Raw genomic sequence first — 13,993 nt, forward strand, 5'->3', positions numbered from 1 at the left:
TGTCAAAGTAAAGTACATTTTGCAGGAGATGAACCATTCTCACCGTGATTGTCATGGTTGAAATGTAGACAAAAAATAACTTCATTTCATAATAATTCTGAAGTGGGTTATTTCGTTGTGTGTGTGTGTGTGTGTGTTTGTGTGTGTGTGTGTTAAAACACTTTGAAGTAATGGTTTGCAGCATGACACAGCCCTCTTCTGTGTGACTGGACAGTTCAGTGTTTTGCAACGGGTCTGAACAAAGAAAGCATGCCAAAATTAAATGAACACACAATATCCAAGATTGTTGATATTTTACAGAAGCAAAAAAATTTAACATGGACTTCAGTGCAAGATGCTTACAGTAGTTTCCACAGTGAAAGTTTGTCTTGAAACTGGGCAGAAAATCCAGAGAGATTCTGGTCATATATAAAGTATGCTGGCAGCAAGATGCCTCCTTTGTATGATAGCAATGGAAATACAGGGTGATTCAAAAAGAATACCACAACTTTAGGAATTTAAAACTCTGCAACGACAAAAGGCAGAGCTAAGCACTATCTGTCGGCGAATTAAGGGAGCTATAAAGTTTCATTTAGTTGTACATTTGTTCGCTTGAGGCGCTGTTGACTAGGCGTCAGCGTCAGTTGATGCTAAGATGGCGACCGCTCAACAGAAAGCTTTTTATGTTATTGAGTACGGCAGAAGTGAATCGATGACAGTTGTTCAGTGTGTTTATACCAACGTTTAATACACCACCTATCAGGAGGTTTAACACCATACTTCGTTCGAAATGCACGCATCCAGCAAGCATTTGTTCGCAGCCCGTGACAGAGCACTTCATCACTGGCCTCCAAGAAGCCCTGATCTTACCCCCTGCGATTTTTTTTTATGGGGGTATGTTAAGGATATGGTGTTTTGGCCACCTCTCCCAGCCACCATTGATGATTTGAAACGAGAAATAACAGCGGCTATCCAAACTGTTACGCCTGATATGCTACAGAGAGTGTGGAACGAGTTGGAGTATCGGGTTGATATTGCTCGTGTGTCTGGAGGGGGCCATATTGAACATCTCTGAACTAGTTTTTGAGTGAAAAAAAAACCTTTTTAGATACTCTTTGTAATGATGTATAACAGAAGGTTATATTATGTTTCTTTCATTAAATACACATTTTTAAAGTTGTGGTATTCATTTTGAATCACCCTGTACTATCAAAAGTGCTGCTGAGGCAGAGTTATTAAACGCAGTCCTCCAAATTTCCTTCGCCAAAGAAGATGAAGTAAACATTCCACAATACTGTCAAGAACAGCTGCCAATATGAGTAACTTAGAAGTCGATATCCTCGGGTTAGTGAAGCAACTTAAATCACCTAAGAAAAGAAAGTCTACTGGTCCAGACTGTATACCAATTAGGTTCCTTTCAGACTATGCTGATGCAATAGCTCCATACTTAACAATCATATACAACTGCTCTCTTGATGAAAAATCTGTACCTAAAGACTGGGAAGTTGCACAGGTCATGCAAATATTCAAAGCAGGTAGTAGGGTTAATCCACTGAATTTCAGGCCCATATCATTAATGCTGATATGCAGTAGGATTTTTGAACACACTTTATGTTCAAACATTATAAATTACCTCAAAGAGAACGGTCTGTTGACACAGTCAATGCGGATGTTGGAAACATCATTCTTGCGAAACACAAATAATTTCTTACTCACATGAAGTCTTGATTGCTATTGACAAAGTATTTCAAATTGATTCCGTATCTCTAGATTTCCAGAAGCATTTTGATACTGTACTTAACAAGCCGCTTGTAGTTCAGTTGCATTTATGGCAATATTGCCTCAGTTGTGTGACTGGATTTGTAATTCCTGTCAGACTTGCTACAGTTCATAGTAATTCATAGAAAGTCATAAAGTAAAACAGAAGTGATCCCCAAGTCAGTGTCATAGGCCATCTTGTGTTTCTTGGCTATATAAATAATTTAAGGGACAATTTGAGCAGCTGTCTTAGGTTGTTTGCAGATGACGTTGTCATTTACCATCTAGTAAAGTCAGCAGAAGATCAAAACAAATCACATGATGTTTTAAAAGATACTTTTACAGTGCAAAGAATTGGCAATTGACCCTAAATAATGAAGTGTTAGTGCTAAAAGAAATACATTAATGTGTGATTACATGACAAACCAGTCAAATTCAAAGGCAATAAATTCAGCTGGATAACCAGGAATTACAATTACAAATAACTTAAATTGAAAAGAAAACACAGAAAATATTGTAGGGAAGTTGAACCAAAGATCGTGTTTAATTGGCAGAACATTTAGAAGATACAATAGATCTACTAAAGAGACTACCTGCACTATGCTTGTCCACTCTCATTTGGAGTAGTAATGCATGGTGTGGGATCCTAACCAGATAGGATTAGATCTACATTTATACTCCGCAAGCCACCCAACGGTGTGTGGCAGAGGGCATTGAGCACATTGAGAAAGTCCAAAGAAGAGCAGCATGTTTTGTACTATTGAGAAGTAGGGAGGAGAGTTTCACTCAAATTATACAGGATTTGGGGTGGACGTCATTAAAACAAAGGCATTTTTCATTGAAGTTGAATATTCTCACGAAATTTGTCACCAGCTTTCTCCTCTGCATGCGAAAATATTTGTAGACATTGACCTACGTAGTGAGAAAAGAGCATCACAATAAAATAAGGGAAATCAGAGCCCACATAGGAAGATATGGGTGTCCATTTTCTCCTCGCAGTTTTAAAGATAGGAATAATAGAGAATTATTATGAAGGTGGCTTGATGAACCCACTGCCGGGCACTTAAGTGTGATCTGCACAGTACTATGTAGATGTATTTTGTCTGTGCAGAGCTGTCATAAGAAATGGAAATGTATAATATGTGCCACTATGTCTTGGCAGTTTCACAGGTTGGAATATCAGCATGTGTGTGTGTTCAAATGAGGTAGAAAGATTGGTCTCCGGGAGGTGTCTTTGCCATTCTGTGATGTTGCAGCTCATAGAGGGCACCCTCCTTCAACAATGAGACAGGGTATTGGAGGACACAATGTGGCCACAATGCGAGATGAGCACCATCTTGCCCACTTGGCCATAATGGACAGAACAGCTTAGTAAACAGTGTCTGTGTGACACTGGAGCACTGCAGCAGGTGTGGACATACCTGTGTTGACAGTTCTGCAGGCAGAAATGCATGTCATTGCATCGTATTCTATTCACCAGAATCCACCAACAGCACAGACTGCAATGGGCATGTAAATGCTGACACTGCCATGGTGAGCAGCATAATGCAGTGGTTTCGGCCAAGTCTTGCTTACCGTTGTTGAGTTGCATAGCAGACAAATGCCAAATGTGATGGTTTGGTGTGCCATTACTTGTAATACGTGATCTCACCTCCTATGTCTTGAGGGCAGTCTGAACAACTAGAACTACATGAGGATGTTTTACAGATTGAGGCACTGCCCCTCCTGCGGCTGTTCCTCATGCCATATTTCAGCAGAACAATTTCCATCTGCATGTGGTGAGGAATGTGCAAGCCTTCTTTGAAATACGATGGGTACCATTGCTTTGCAGTCTTGCTCATCTGCCTAAAATGTTGCCCATTGAACTTGTCTGGAGTATGGTCACTTGGCAACCTGTTCATTCAGGTCCTGCTGCAGCCACAGTTGACGATTTGTGAATATGCCTGCAAACAAGTGTTCCCCAGTGGCATTTTCAGACACACTTTTCAGACATTCTATGTTCTGTCTAAAAGCTCTTTTTGCAGCTTGTGGTTTTGCTACTCCATACTGAATTTCCACGGTTATTATTATTATTATTATTATTATTGTTATTAACTTGATTGGCCACATTGGACCACTTTAGTCATTCCACGTTCAATTCCTCTTTGAAGATTGGACTAATTGCTTCTTGTGATCAGCCCAGTAATTTTTTATTTGTTCCAAACGCAATTTTACCGAGCGAGGTGGCGCAGTGGTTAGCACACTGGACTTGCATTCGGGAGGACGACGGTTCAATCCCGTCTCCAACCATCCTGATTTAGGTTTTCCGTGATTTCCCTAAATCATTTCAGGCAAATGCCGGGATGGCTCCTTTGAAAGGGCACGGCCGAATTCCTTCCCCATCCTTCCCTAACCCAAGCTTCCGCTCCGTCTCTAATGACCTCGTTGTCGACGGGACGTTAAACACTAACCACCTACCTACCAAACGCAATTTTCTTCACTCGTCTCAAATTTCTACCGGTCTTCTGTGTGTCATTTCTGCTAAAAATTTGTGATTCCTAAGGAGAGTGTTAATTTCGTTTTTGTTCTCTGCATTAGTAATACTGAGTCCAACTGCTTCAAGATGTTGCTGAATTTCTTTGACCCACTGTCCTCCTGTCTTCTTTCCGAGACTTGTCATCACTAGTCATCTAAAAAATCCTGTTGTCAGGCAGTTGTAAGACATGGAATAAATATGAGATTCTGTTCTTCTTCATTGTGCTGGTGATTGGGTCAATATCACAATAGATAGTTTCATTAGGAAGAATTCTCCAGACTCCACCAACCTGGTATATTTTATTGATGCAAGTTCTGATAACTCTCCATTCAGTCTTGAGGAGTTATGTGGTTCTTCTTTCAGTTTCAATTTGGAGCAGAGTTTCACAAGCATAAGTTGCTTCTGGGATAGTTACAGTTTTGTAATGTTGGATCTTAGTGTCTATTGACAGGAATTTATTGTATGTTGACCAGGTTATAAATTGTGCTTTTTTTATTTTGTTGGTTCTATTTATCTATGTTGCTTTCTCACCCAAGCTTGATTGGATTGTGTAAAATTTGGGACTTTTTACGGGCACTGATAACTGTGCAGTTGAGCATCCCACAAACCAAATGTCATCATGATATGGCATGCAAAACAGCTTGTCTCACATTAAGCAAGTGTTCTGTTTTGCTGTTCTTCTACTTGCCTCTACAAGTAAACAATCACTGAGTGAGTGAATGCCCAAGTAACAATGGTTAATGAAAATAGTATGATCAAGAAGGCTACATAATACTTTTTAGCTAAAGGGATATGGACTTACTTGTTTATGTGTGACCTTGCTCATTCACTAGATACGTAACCACAGCTGTGTGCAGCTCCTGATGGAGTGACAGTTACAGGCATTGCGCTATTCTGACTGTATGAAAGCAGTCCTAAAATTACTGTTTCTGATGCAGATGTGCATTCTGGCCAAATGACTGCCTTAGAAATTGGAGGTTTTGACATTTTGGAAAATGAATTTTTATTGTAAATATCTTATGTTAAGTCAAAAGCAAAGTCTATCTTTCATAGTATTTCTCTTATGGCTTCTTTTCCCCCCACCATTTGGTTTTGACATCTCATAGATTATTAAATTAATCTTCTCCTGATACTTTGATTTGGATGTTGCAGTTTTGTTCTTTGTCAGTACTGCTTCCTATCAGAGGTGATTTGTAGTCATGTGTTTACTACAGTTTTTCTTTCTCTCTATTTTTGCTTGTTTTACACTGCCAATACTGCTAAATCATCTACAAAAGTTAATCAGTCAATTTTGACATTATCCAATTTTCATCGAAGAAGTATTCCACGTTCGATATTAGATTGTTGCAGCTGTTCCTTTTGTTCAATGATCACATTTTCAAGTCAGTACTGAAACAATAATGGATGTAGTCCATTGACATGGCTTATCTCAGATGCTAAAGTTCTTTTAAGAGGACTCCTGTTGTCTTCTGTATTTCAGATTCTGTAAGAATTTTGAATAAAACTGGTCTAGCTTTGTAGTCGTAGCCTTTCTAAAATTTACAAATGTATTCCAATCATATTTTGCTGTTTTACTCCTTTCATTGCAATGTGTCCTTCACAGAACCTGCCTGTCCTAAGCCATGTGTGATATCTGTTGTATTGTAGAATTTCTGCTGTTATTTTATTTTCTCCTTGTCCTTTTCATGGAATTTCTTTGAATCTTCTAGGAATATAGTAGCGCTTCATGTAATAATTTGTATTAAACTCGTGTCAGACTGCACTTTTTAATTTCCAATCCGCATGCACCAGGTGTGACACTCAATAACTTTGACTGACTTCATAGTAAGCTGTCACTTGAGAATGTCATAATAGTCAAAATTCCAATTGTGAATAAATACATTTAATAGCAGTTTTGGTAGAAAATGTTTTAATCTCAATTCTCTATCAGTTTGAGGATTGAAATGTAATAATTTTTTTTGTTTTTCTCTGGTACTTCATCAGAGCATTCTCAATACTGTCTTACTTTGCTGGCATTATTCTTGTTATCCTGGTTTATTGATGCATGTGCTTTAAGTATTAGGTACCTGTCATTTGACTAATTGAGTTATTACAGGGGAAGACTTAGTCTTAAGGTAACGAAAAATTTGATAATGATTTTAATATAGATTTACCATTTATGAATGGAGAACCTGGTTTGGCACAGTATTGTGTATTTATTTTTTGCTTTCTCTGTCAAGAATCTACAGTTATCAAAAAGTGGTATTTCTTCATCTGTGACTCTGGTATTTTGTAACGGCAATATTTTAGTTTTTAGTGAATTTACAATGTCTGGCAGCACTTAGTATTTGCCAACATTGATAAGTGTTTGTATATTTAATGTTCCAAGCATGTACTTAATTTTGCATTTGAATTTTGTGGTAGGACTTAGAGGACACTCCTCACCTTTGCAAATAGTTTTTGGGCTGCCCAGAACAAAAATGCCCAAATGCATCACTAGTGATAGTGGGTTCACCTCTCGGTGAATAACAATTTTCATAATAAAATAAGGAAAGGAAATTTTTTGCAAAGCTTAAGTGCATGGCAGATGAAAGCTGTTTTTGGCCACTTTCCTTTTTGAAGCCTCTAGTAGGAAGTATGGCTATAACTGAACCACTGGCTTGTGTAGTTATTTATAGTACCAAAACAAAAGTGTGGAAATGAAGTGTGTATTCTTACTAACATTCTGTTCCAATAACTGCAACATTTTGTGTCATATCTTCTTTAATGCTATTTTCAAACTTCGCAAACAGCATTTTCTGGACCAATCAGATGTTGGTTAGTGTTAATAGAATTTTATTTATTTACTGTCTCATCAGTTGTAAATCATGGGCCATTTCTTGTATATTTCAGGTGGCAACCTCGAAAAGATGCACATCTGATAGTGCGAGGTAAGTTTTCATAATTCACTGCAGCACTTTTTGGGTAGTATAAATTTTTATGTACTAAATGTTGAAGTACTTCAGATATAAAATACACTTCTGTAATTATTCAGTATTACCAATAAGCAACAACATTACAAGGCAGTATGGTGAGTAATGCTATTCTCTACAACAGCCATTATGTGACTGTTCCTAAATAAATAGAGCGAACTTTTAATATCCACACAGGAAAATAAAAGTTCAAGTAGACTTTCAGCAGCTGTATTGTGCTTAATGGAGAATGTCACCTAAAAATCAGTAAAATTAGAGAGATTCATCTTGATGGCCACAAGCTAATGTTACACTACTGTAAGACAAGTAAGAAGAAAGGATGAGTGGCCATCTATCCACAAATTGGAGCTAATTCCCAGCCTCTCTGATTAATGAATAAAGTGTTGAACAGATCTTCCAATGCTGTGCTGCAGTCATGCTCAGTTTGTAGTATTGGCAGTTTACAGGCCACCACCAAGAAGTATTTTAAATAGCTGGAGAGAATTTAGAGCATATCATAGGAGAAAAGTATGTTTTCACAGACTAAATAAAAAAAATCACCCCATACCCACCCCAGGTGGCTCATCACTCTTTGATGAGCTGATGCTCGGCTAGCGTGGGGTCCAAGTCTTTGCGTCATATCTTCCCTTTCTCTGCTGCATGTCCATTCTCCTGTTCTTTTCCATTTTGTTGGGGAATAGTTTTTGGATAGTTTTGGGAACGTGTTCCGAAAATTCGATAGCTTGGCATCAAGACAGTTTCTCATCAGTTTTTTCTTTCTAACTTTGTTCTCCAGCTCCCCTTCCTGTGTTTTGGTATTTGAGGTCTTTTTGTTTCTTCTTCCTCCCTGTGCATTCCTGAAGGCCTGCCCATGCTTGTGATACATAATGGGTAACTGGGTGACAAGTGTTTCCCAGTCATGGGTCGACAGGTAGGGTTTGCGTGTACCTCCTGGTACAAAACAGTGCCGGGGAGGGGTGATTGCTGAGCTATTACCTTACCAACTGCCAATTGGTCCATGTGTTCAGAAAGTTACATGAGATGTGAACAGTCACCTAAGGTGGGTGAGCCTCCCTCTCAGGGCCCCCCAGTCGGAAAGAGTACGCCATTGGAGATGCTGGCAATCATTGAGAACTTTTTTGCAATGAGCCCATCACCATCTCAGTCTGTATCTACTAAACATAAATGCAATGAGGCCAAAGATTCAGACTCCACCAGCCACACCTTAGGTCTTCATGGTATCATGTACCAAAGAAAATAATTCCTTTTCTATGGTTAATCTTGTATTATTCAGAAAGGTGTTGATGCAATTGCAGGCCCTGTGAAATCTTGTTCTTACTTACATAATGTGACGTTGCTTCTGGGGATAAATTGTGATTTTTAAGCCTAAGAACTGCTTACAGTTTCCCTCTTCCACAGCTATCCTGTTCATGTCAAGGAACATCATACACCGAATTTTTCATGTACTGTTATTCACACTTGGCTACTTGATGGTCTGACCGAGGGAGAAATCCATGCTTATCTCTCTGATCAGTGCATCACTGGAGTCCTTCAGGTAATAAATATGATTGATATGAACATAGTGCCCACGTGCAGTCATTTTGTAACATTTGATTGACTGGTGCTTCCCTTAAAGGCTGTGAAGTGATCGCAGTCCAACCATATGTTCCAAACAAGATGTATTATCACCAGTGTCAACACTATAATCACCTTCACCTGCTCTTTGAAAACATGGCCAAATGTGTTACTTGGAATTGAAGTGCTCACAAGGGTGATTACCAACCTCCTCCTCCCCCATTTTATCAATTGCTATGGTGACCATAGTGCCTCATCCCATGAATACTCCATGTATCTCAGTGAGCAGGCCATCTAGGAGATCTGGGTGAAGGAAAAACTACTCTACCCTGTCACATGCAAGTTGGTACCTAGTCATAAGCCCTGCATTACACCATTTGGTGCTTGTAGTACTGTTCTTACTACACCTTGATCCACGAAGGAGCAGCTTGCAACACACAGTTCAGTACTGCAGTTGTGAAATTGTACAGTATCACATAAGCATCCCTGTCTCCTCCTCCTACAGGTGCACAAGTCACCAAACCATGGCCCCTGGTGGCAAAATCACATGCTACACAACTGGTGGGCTGGAAAAGACCAAAAGAATACTTCCACAAAGACTTCCTACATCCCTCCAGCTAACATACATCTGAGTCTTCATCTGCCAACTATAAAGGCTCTAAGAAATCAATCAAAGGCAAACAGTCTCCTTTTCTTCCCCAACTTTGAGATCTTTTTCAGTTGTGTCACCGCATGTTACCCTCACCTGGCCAACCTCCATTTTGCCAGTGCACACTGGCTAACATTTTTCTGTCCTGGAGTCCCCAGGCTGACCCAGGTAGAATGCCGAAACCTCTGTGCATCTTGTGGAACAGCATTCTCCAGCCTCTTCACCCTGTAGTAGTGGGTCTTTGAAGTATGTCACTTGGCAGCTGTTGAGGTGACTATCCTTCATTTGTCCCCCCCCTCCCAATCTACTCAAATGGAATAGCTGCACTTGGCACTGCAGCATGTGCTTGGTTTCTGCCTCCAAGAAACAAAATTGTGTACTCGTGACTGCTTCGATCTCTCCTATTTACTTCCAGTTTACTCAACGTACATTCCAGCGTGAGGGGGGGGGGGGGGGGAGGCATGCTGGTCACCTAGGATGGAATTCATAGCCAAACCATCTCATTGAACATCCGTCTGCAAGCTGGTCTCAATTTTCCTACCTCGTTTCAGTTTTCTCTTTGTAATGTATGCATGCTTCCATCATTCACTGTCACCATAATAGACATATTCAAACGTATTGGTCAGCTCCTTCACGCCTTTTTTGCTGCCTGGCAGCTATAACGCTCACCGTCCCCCTTGGGGCTTATTGAGAACCTGTCAAAGAGGTTTGCTCTTGGTTGACCTTCTGTCAGCTCAACCTCGTAAGTCTTAACACTGGAGCACCCAAGTTCCCTTCAGACTGCATGCACACCTATTCCTACTTGGACCTCTTGTTCTCAGCTCAACTTGCCCGTCATCTCATGTGGTCCATTCTCTCTGACACGTACTGGAGCTACCATTTCCTGTGTGCTATCTGTTTTCTGTTTGCTGACTCCTATTCCAACTGAGACATGCTCTTCACATTTTTAATCTTTATCCTGTACTGTATCCATTATATAGGTGTGTGTGTGTGTGTGTGTGTGTGTGTGTGTGTGTGTAATATATATGAGATTCATTCAAATGAAACCTGGTCATTGCGTCTACCTTTGCCTTACATGTAAGGTGGCACCATGTAACAGCGTGAATGGTGATGTCATCCATTGGTAGTGTGTCTGACTCGTGCACACTGTTTGATGTTGCATAGCGCCAGTCTGGTTTCACGCTGAAGAGAAGATGGTCACACAAGTTACACGTACATCTGCATCATACTCCGCAAGTCACCTAATGGTGTGTGGCGGTGGGCACTTTCGGTACCACTATCTGATCACTCCAACCCTGTTCCACTCACAAATAGTGTGTGGGAAGAATGATTGTTGGTAAGCCTCTGTATTGGCTGGAATTTGTCAGATTTTCCCCTCATGGTCAATACATGAGATGTATGTGTGTGTGGGGGGGGGGGGCGGGGGGGGGGGTTGAAGTAATATGTTGTCTGACTCCTCCTGAAAAGTGCTGTCCTGAAATTTCAATACTAAATCTCTTCATGATGCACAACGCCTCTCTTGTAACATATGCCAGGGTCGTTTGCTTAGCATCTCCGTAATGCTCTCTCACCAGGTAAATGAACCTGTGATGAAATGAGCCATTCTTTGTTGGATCTTTTCTATCTCCTCTATCAGCCCTACCTGATAGGGATCCCAGGTAGATGGACAATACTAGAGAATCAGGTGAACAAGCGCCTTATAAGCCACTTCTTTCATGGATAAGTTACATTTCCTCAAGATTCTTCCAGTGATTCTGTGTGTGGTGTCTGCTTTTCGCACTATCTGTGTTTTATAGGATCGTTCCACTTAAGGTCGCTGTGGATGATTACACCTAGATGTTTTACAGCAGACACTCCCTCCAGCTGCTTGTCATCAAGAGTGTAGCTGTACAATAGTGGATTTATTTTCATATGTATGCACAATATGTTACGTTTACTTACATTCAGGGCCAACTGACAAAGACTGCACCATTCATCAATTCTCTGCAGGTCGTTCTGCAAATGCTTACTATCTTCTGGCGTTGCTACTTTGTTATAAACAAGTGAATCATTTGCGAATAGCCTTAAAGAGCATCCGACACTTCCTAGTAGATCATTCATATACACTCCTGGAAGTTGAAATAAGAACACCGTGAATTCATTGTCCCAGGAAGGGGAAACTTTATTGACACATTCCTGGGGTCAGATACATCACATGATCACACTGACAGAACCACAGGCACATAGACACAGGCAACAGAGCATGCACAATGTCGGCACTAGCACAGTGTATATCCACCTTTCGCAGCAATGCAGGCTGCTATTCTCCCATGGAGACGATCGTAGAGATGCTGGATGTAGTCCTGTGGCACGGCTTGCCATGCCATTTCCACCTGATGCCTCAGTTGGACCAGCGTTCGTGCTGGACGTGCAGACCGCGTGAGACGACGCTTCATCCAGTCCCAAACATGCTCAATGGGGGACAGATCCAGAGATCTTGCTGGCCAGGGTAGTTGACTTACACCTTCTAGAGCACGTTGGGTGGCACGGGATACATGCGGACGTGCATTGTCCTGTTGGAACAGCAAGTTCCCTTTCCGGTCTAGGAATGGTAGAACGATGGGTTCGATGACGGTTTGTATGTACCGTGCACTATTTAGTGTCCCCTCGACGATCACCAGTGGTGTACGGCCAGTGTAGGAGATCGCTCCCCACACCATGATGCCGGGTGTTGGCCCTGTGTGCCTCGGTCGTATGCAGTCCTGATTGTGGCGCTCACCTGCACGGTGCCAAACACGCATACGACCATCATTGGCACCAAGGCAGAAGCGACTCTCATCGCTGAAGACGACACGTCTCCATTCGTCCCTCCATTCACGCCTGTCGCGACACCACTGGAGGCGGGCTGCACGATGTTGGGGCGTGAGCGGAAGACGGCCTAACGGTGTGCGGGACCGTAGCCCAGCTTCATGGAGACGGTTGCGAATGGTCCTCGCCGGTACCCCAGGAGCAACAGTGTCCCTAATTTGTTGGGAAGTGGCGGTGCGGTCCCCTACGGCACTGCGTAGGATCCTACGGTCTTGGCGTGCATCCGTGTGTCGCTGCGGTCCGGTCCCAGGTCGACGGGCACGTGCACCTTCCGCTGACCACTGGCGACAACATCGATGTACTGTGGAGACCTCACGCCCCACGTGTTGAGCAATTCGGCGGTACGTCCATCCGGCCTCCCGCATGCCCACTATATGCCCTCGCTCAAAGTCCGTCAACTGCACATACGGTTCACGTCCACGCTGTCGCGGCATGCTACCAGTGTTAAAGACTGCGATGGAGCTCCGTATGCCACGGCAAACTGGCTGACACTGACGGCGGCGGTGCACAAATGCTGCGCAGCTAGCGCCATTCGACGGCCAACACCGCGGTTCCTGGTGTGCCCGCTGTGCCGTGCGTGTGATCATTGCTTGTACAGCCCTTTCGCAGTGTCCGGAGCAAGTATGGTGGGTCTGACACACCGGTGTCAATGTGTTCTTTTTTCCATTTCCAGGAGTGTATTTTGTAAATAGTGACAGTCCTCTCTCACTTCCCTGTGGTACTCCAGATATTACCTTTACATCTGTCGAATTAGTTCCGTTAAGGTTAAGAGCTATGTGTTGAGTTCTGTCTGCAAGAAAGTCTTGAATCCAATTGCAGGTCTGCTCCGATACTCCTTAAACCTGTATCTTTTTCATTAAATGACAATGCAGGATGGTGTCAAATGCCTTACTGAAATCAAGGAACATGGCATCAACCTGAGCGCCACAGCACTGTGGATATCATGGAGGAACAGAGCGAGCCGAGTTTCACAGGATCTCTGTTTGTGGAATCCATGTTGAATTTTATAGAGGAGATGTTCATTTTCCAAAAAGTCATAATTCTTGAGCATAAAACATGTTCCATAATTCTAAAACAGATTGACATCAACGATATAGGTCTGTAATTGTGTGGATATGTTTTACGGCCTTTCTTAAAAATGGGAATGACCTGCACTTTTTTCCAGTTGTTAGGTAGCTTTCATTCCTCAAGTGATCTACGATAAATTATTGCTAGAATGGGAGCAAGTTCTTTCGCATAATCTTCATAGAATCTTATAGGGATCTCATCTGGCCATGAAGCCTTTCCACTACTAAGTGATTGTAGCTGCTTTTCAAGTCCGCAATCGGTAATCTCAATACCTGCCATTTCGATGTTCGCATGACAATTGAAAGGAGGGACAGTGTTATGATCTTCCATGGTGAAACAACTTCAGAAGACCGAATTCAGTATTTTGGCCTTCTCTCTGTGACCTTCCATTTTGGTGCCACTGTGGTTGCTGAGAGAATGAATAATGATTTTGATCCGCTTACTGATTTTACATATGACCAAAATCTCTTACGGTTTTTACTCACTTCAGTTGACGATGTCTTACTTTTGAAATCATTGAACGCTTCTCTTATTTGTCTCCTTATGCTCCTTTTCACTTTGTTGACCTTTTTGTCAGCTAGATTTTTACTTCTCTTGAATATGAGATGAAGTGCTCTTTGTTTACGTAGCACTTTTCTAACATGGCCATTAAACCATGGTCGATCTTTCCCA

The 13,993-nt window shown here is 41.8% G+C and overlaps 1 protein-coding gene across 1 annotated transcript in view; it reads left to right on the forward strand.

Annotated features, from left to right (window-relative positions):
• Positions 1-13,993, forward strand: part of LOC124553726 — a 126,215-nt gene that overhangs the window by 68,488 nt on the left and 43,734 nt on the right. Inside the window, exon 5 of the mRNA XM_047127646.1 lies at positions 7,124-7,161. Within this exon, the coding sequence (XP_046983602.1) occupies positions 7,124-7,161 (38 nt within the window). The remainder of the gene's footprint in view (positions 1-7,123; positions 7,162-13,993) is intronic.

This window comes from Schistocerca americana, chromosome 11, assembly GCF_021461395.2.
Source record: "Schistocerca americana isolate TAMUIC-IGC-003095 chromosome 11, iqSchAmer2.1, whole genome shotgun sequence".
Taxonomy (NCBI): domain Eukaryota; kingdom Metazoa; phylum Arthropoda; class Insecta; order Orthoptera; family Acrididae; genus Schistocerca; species Schistocerca americana.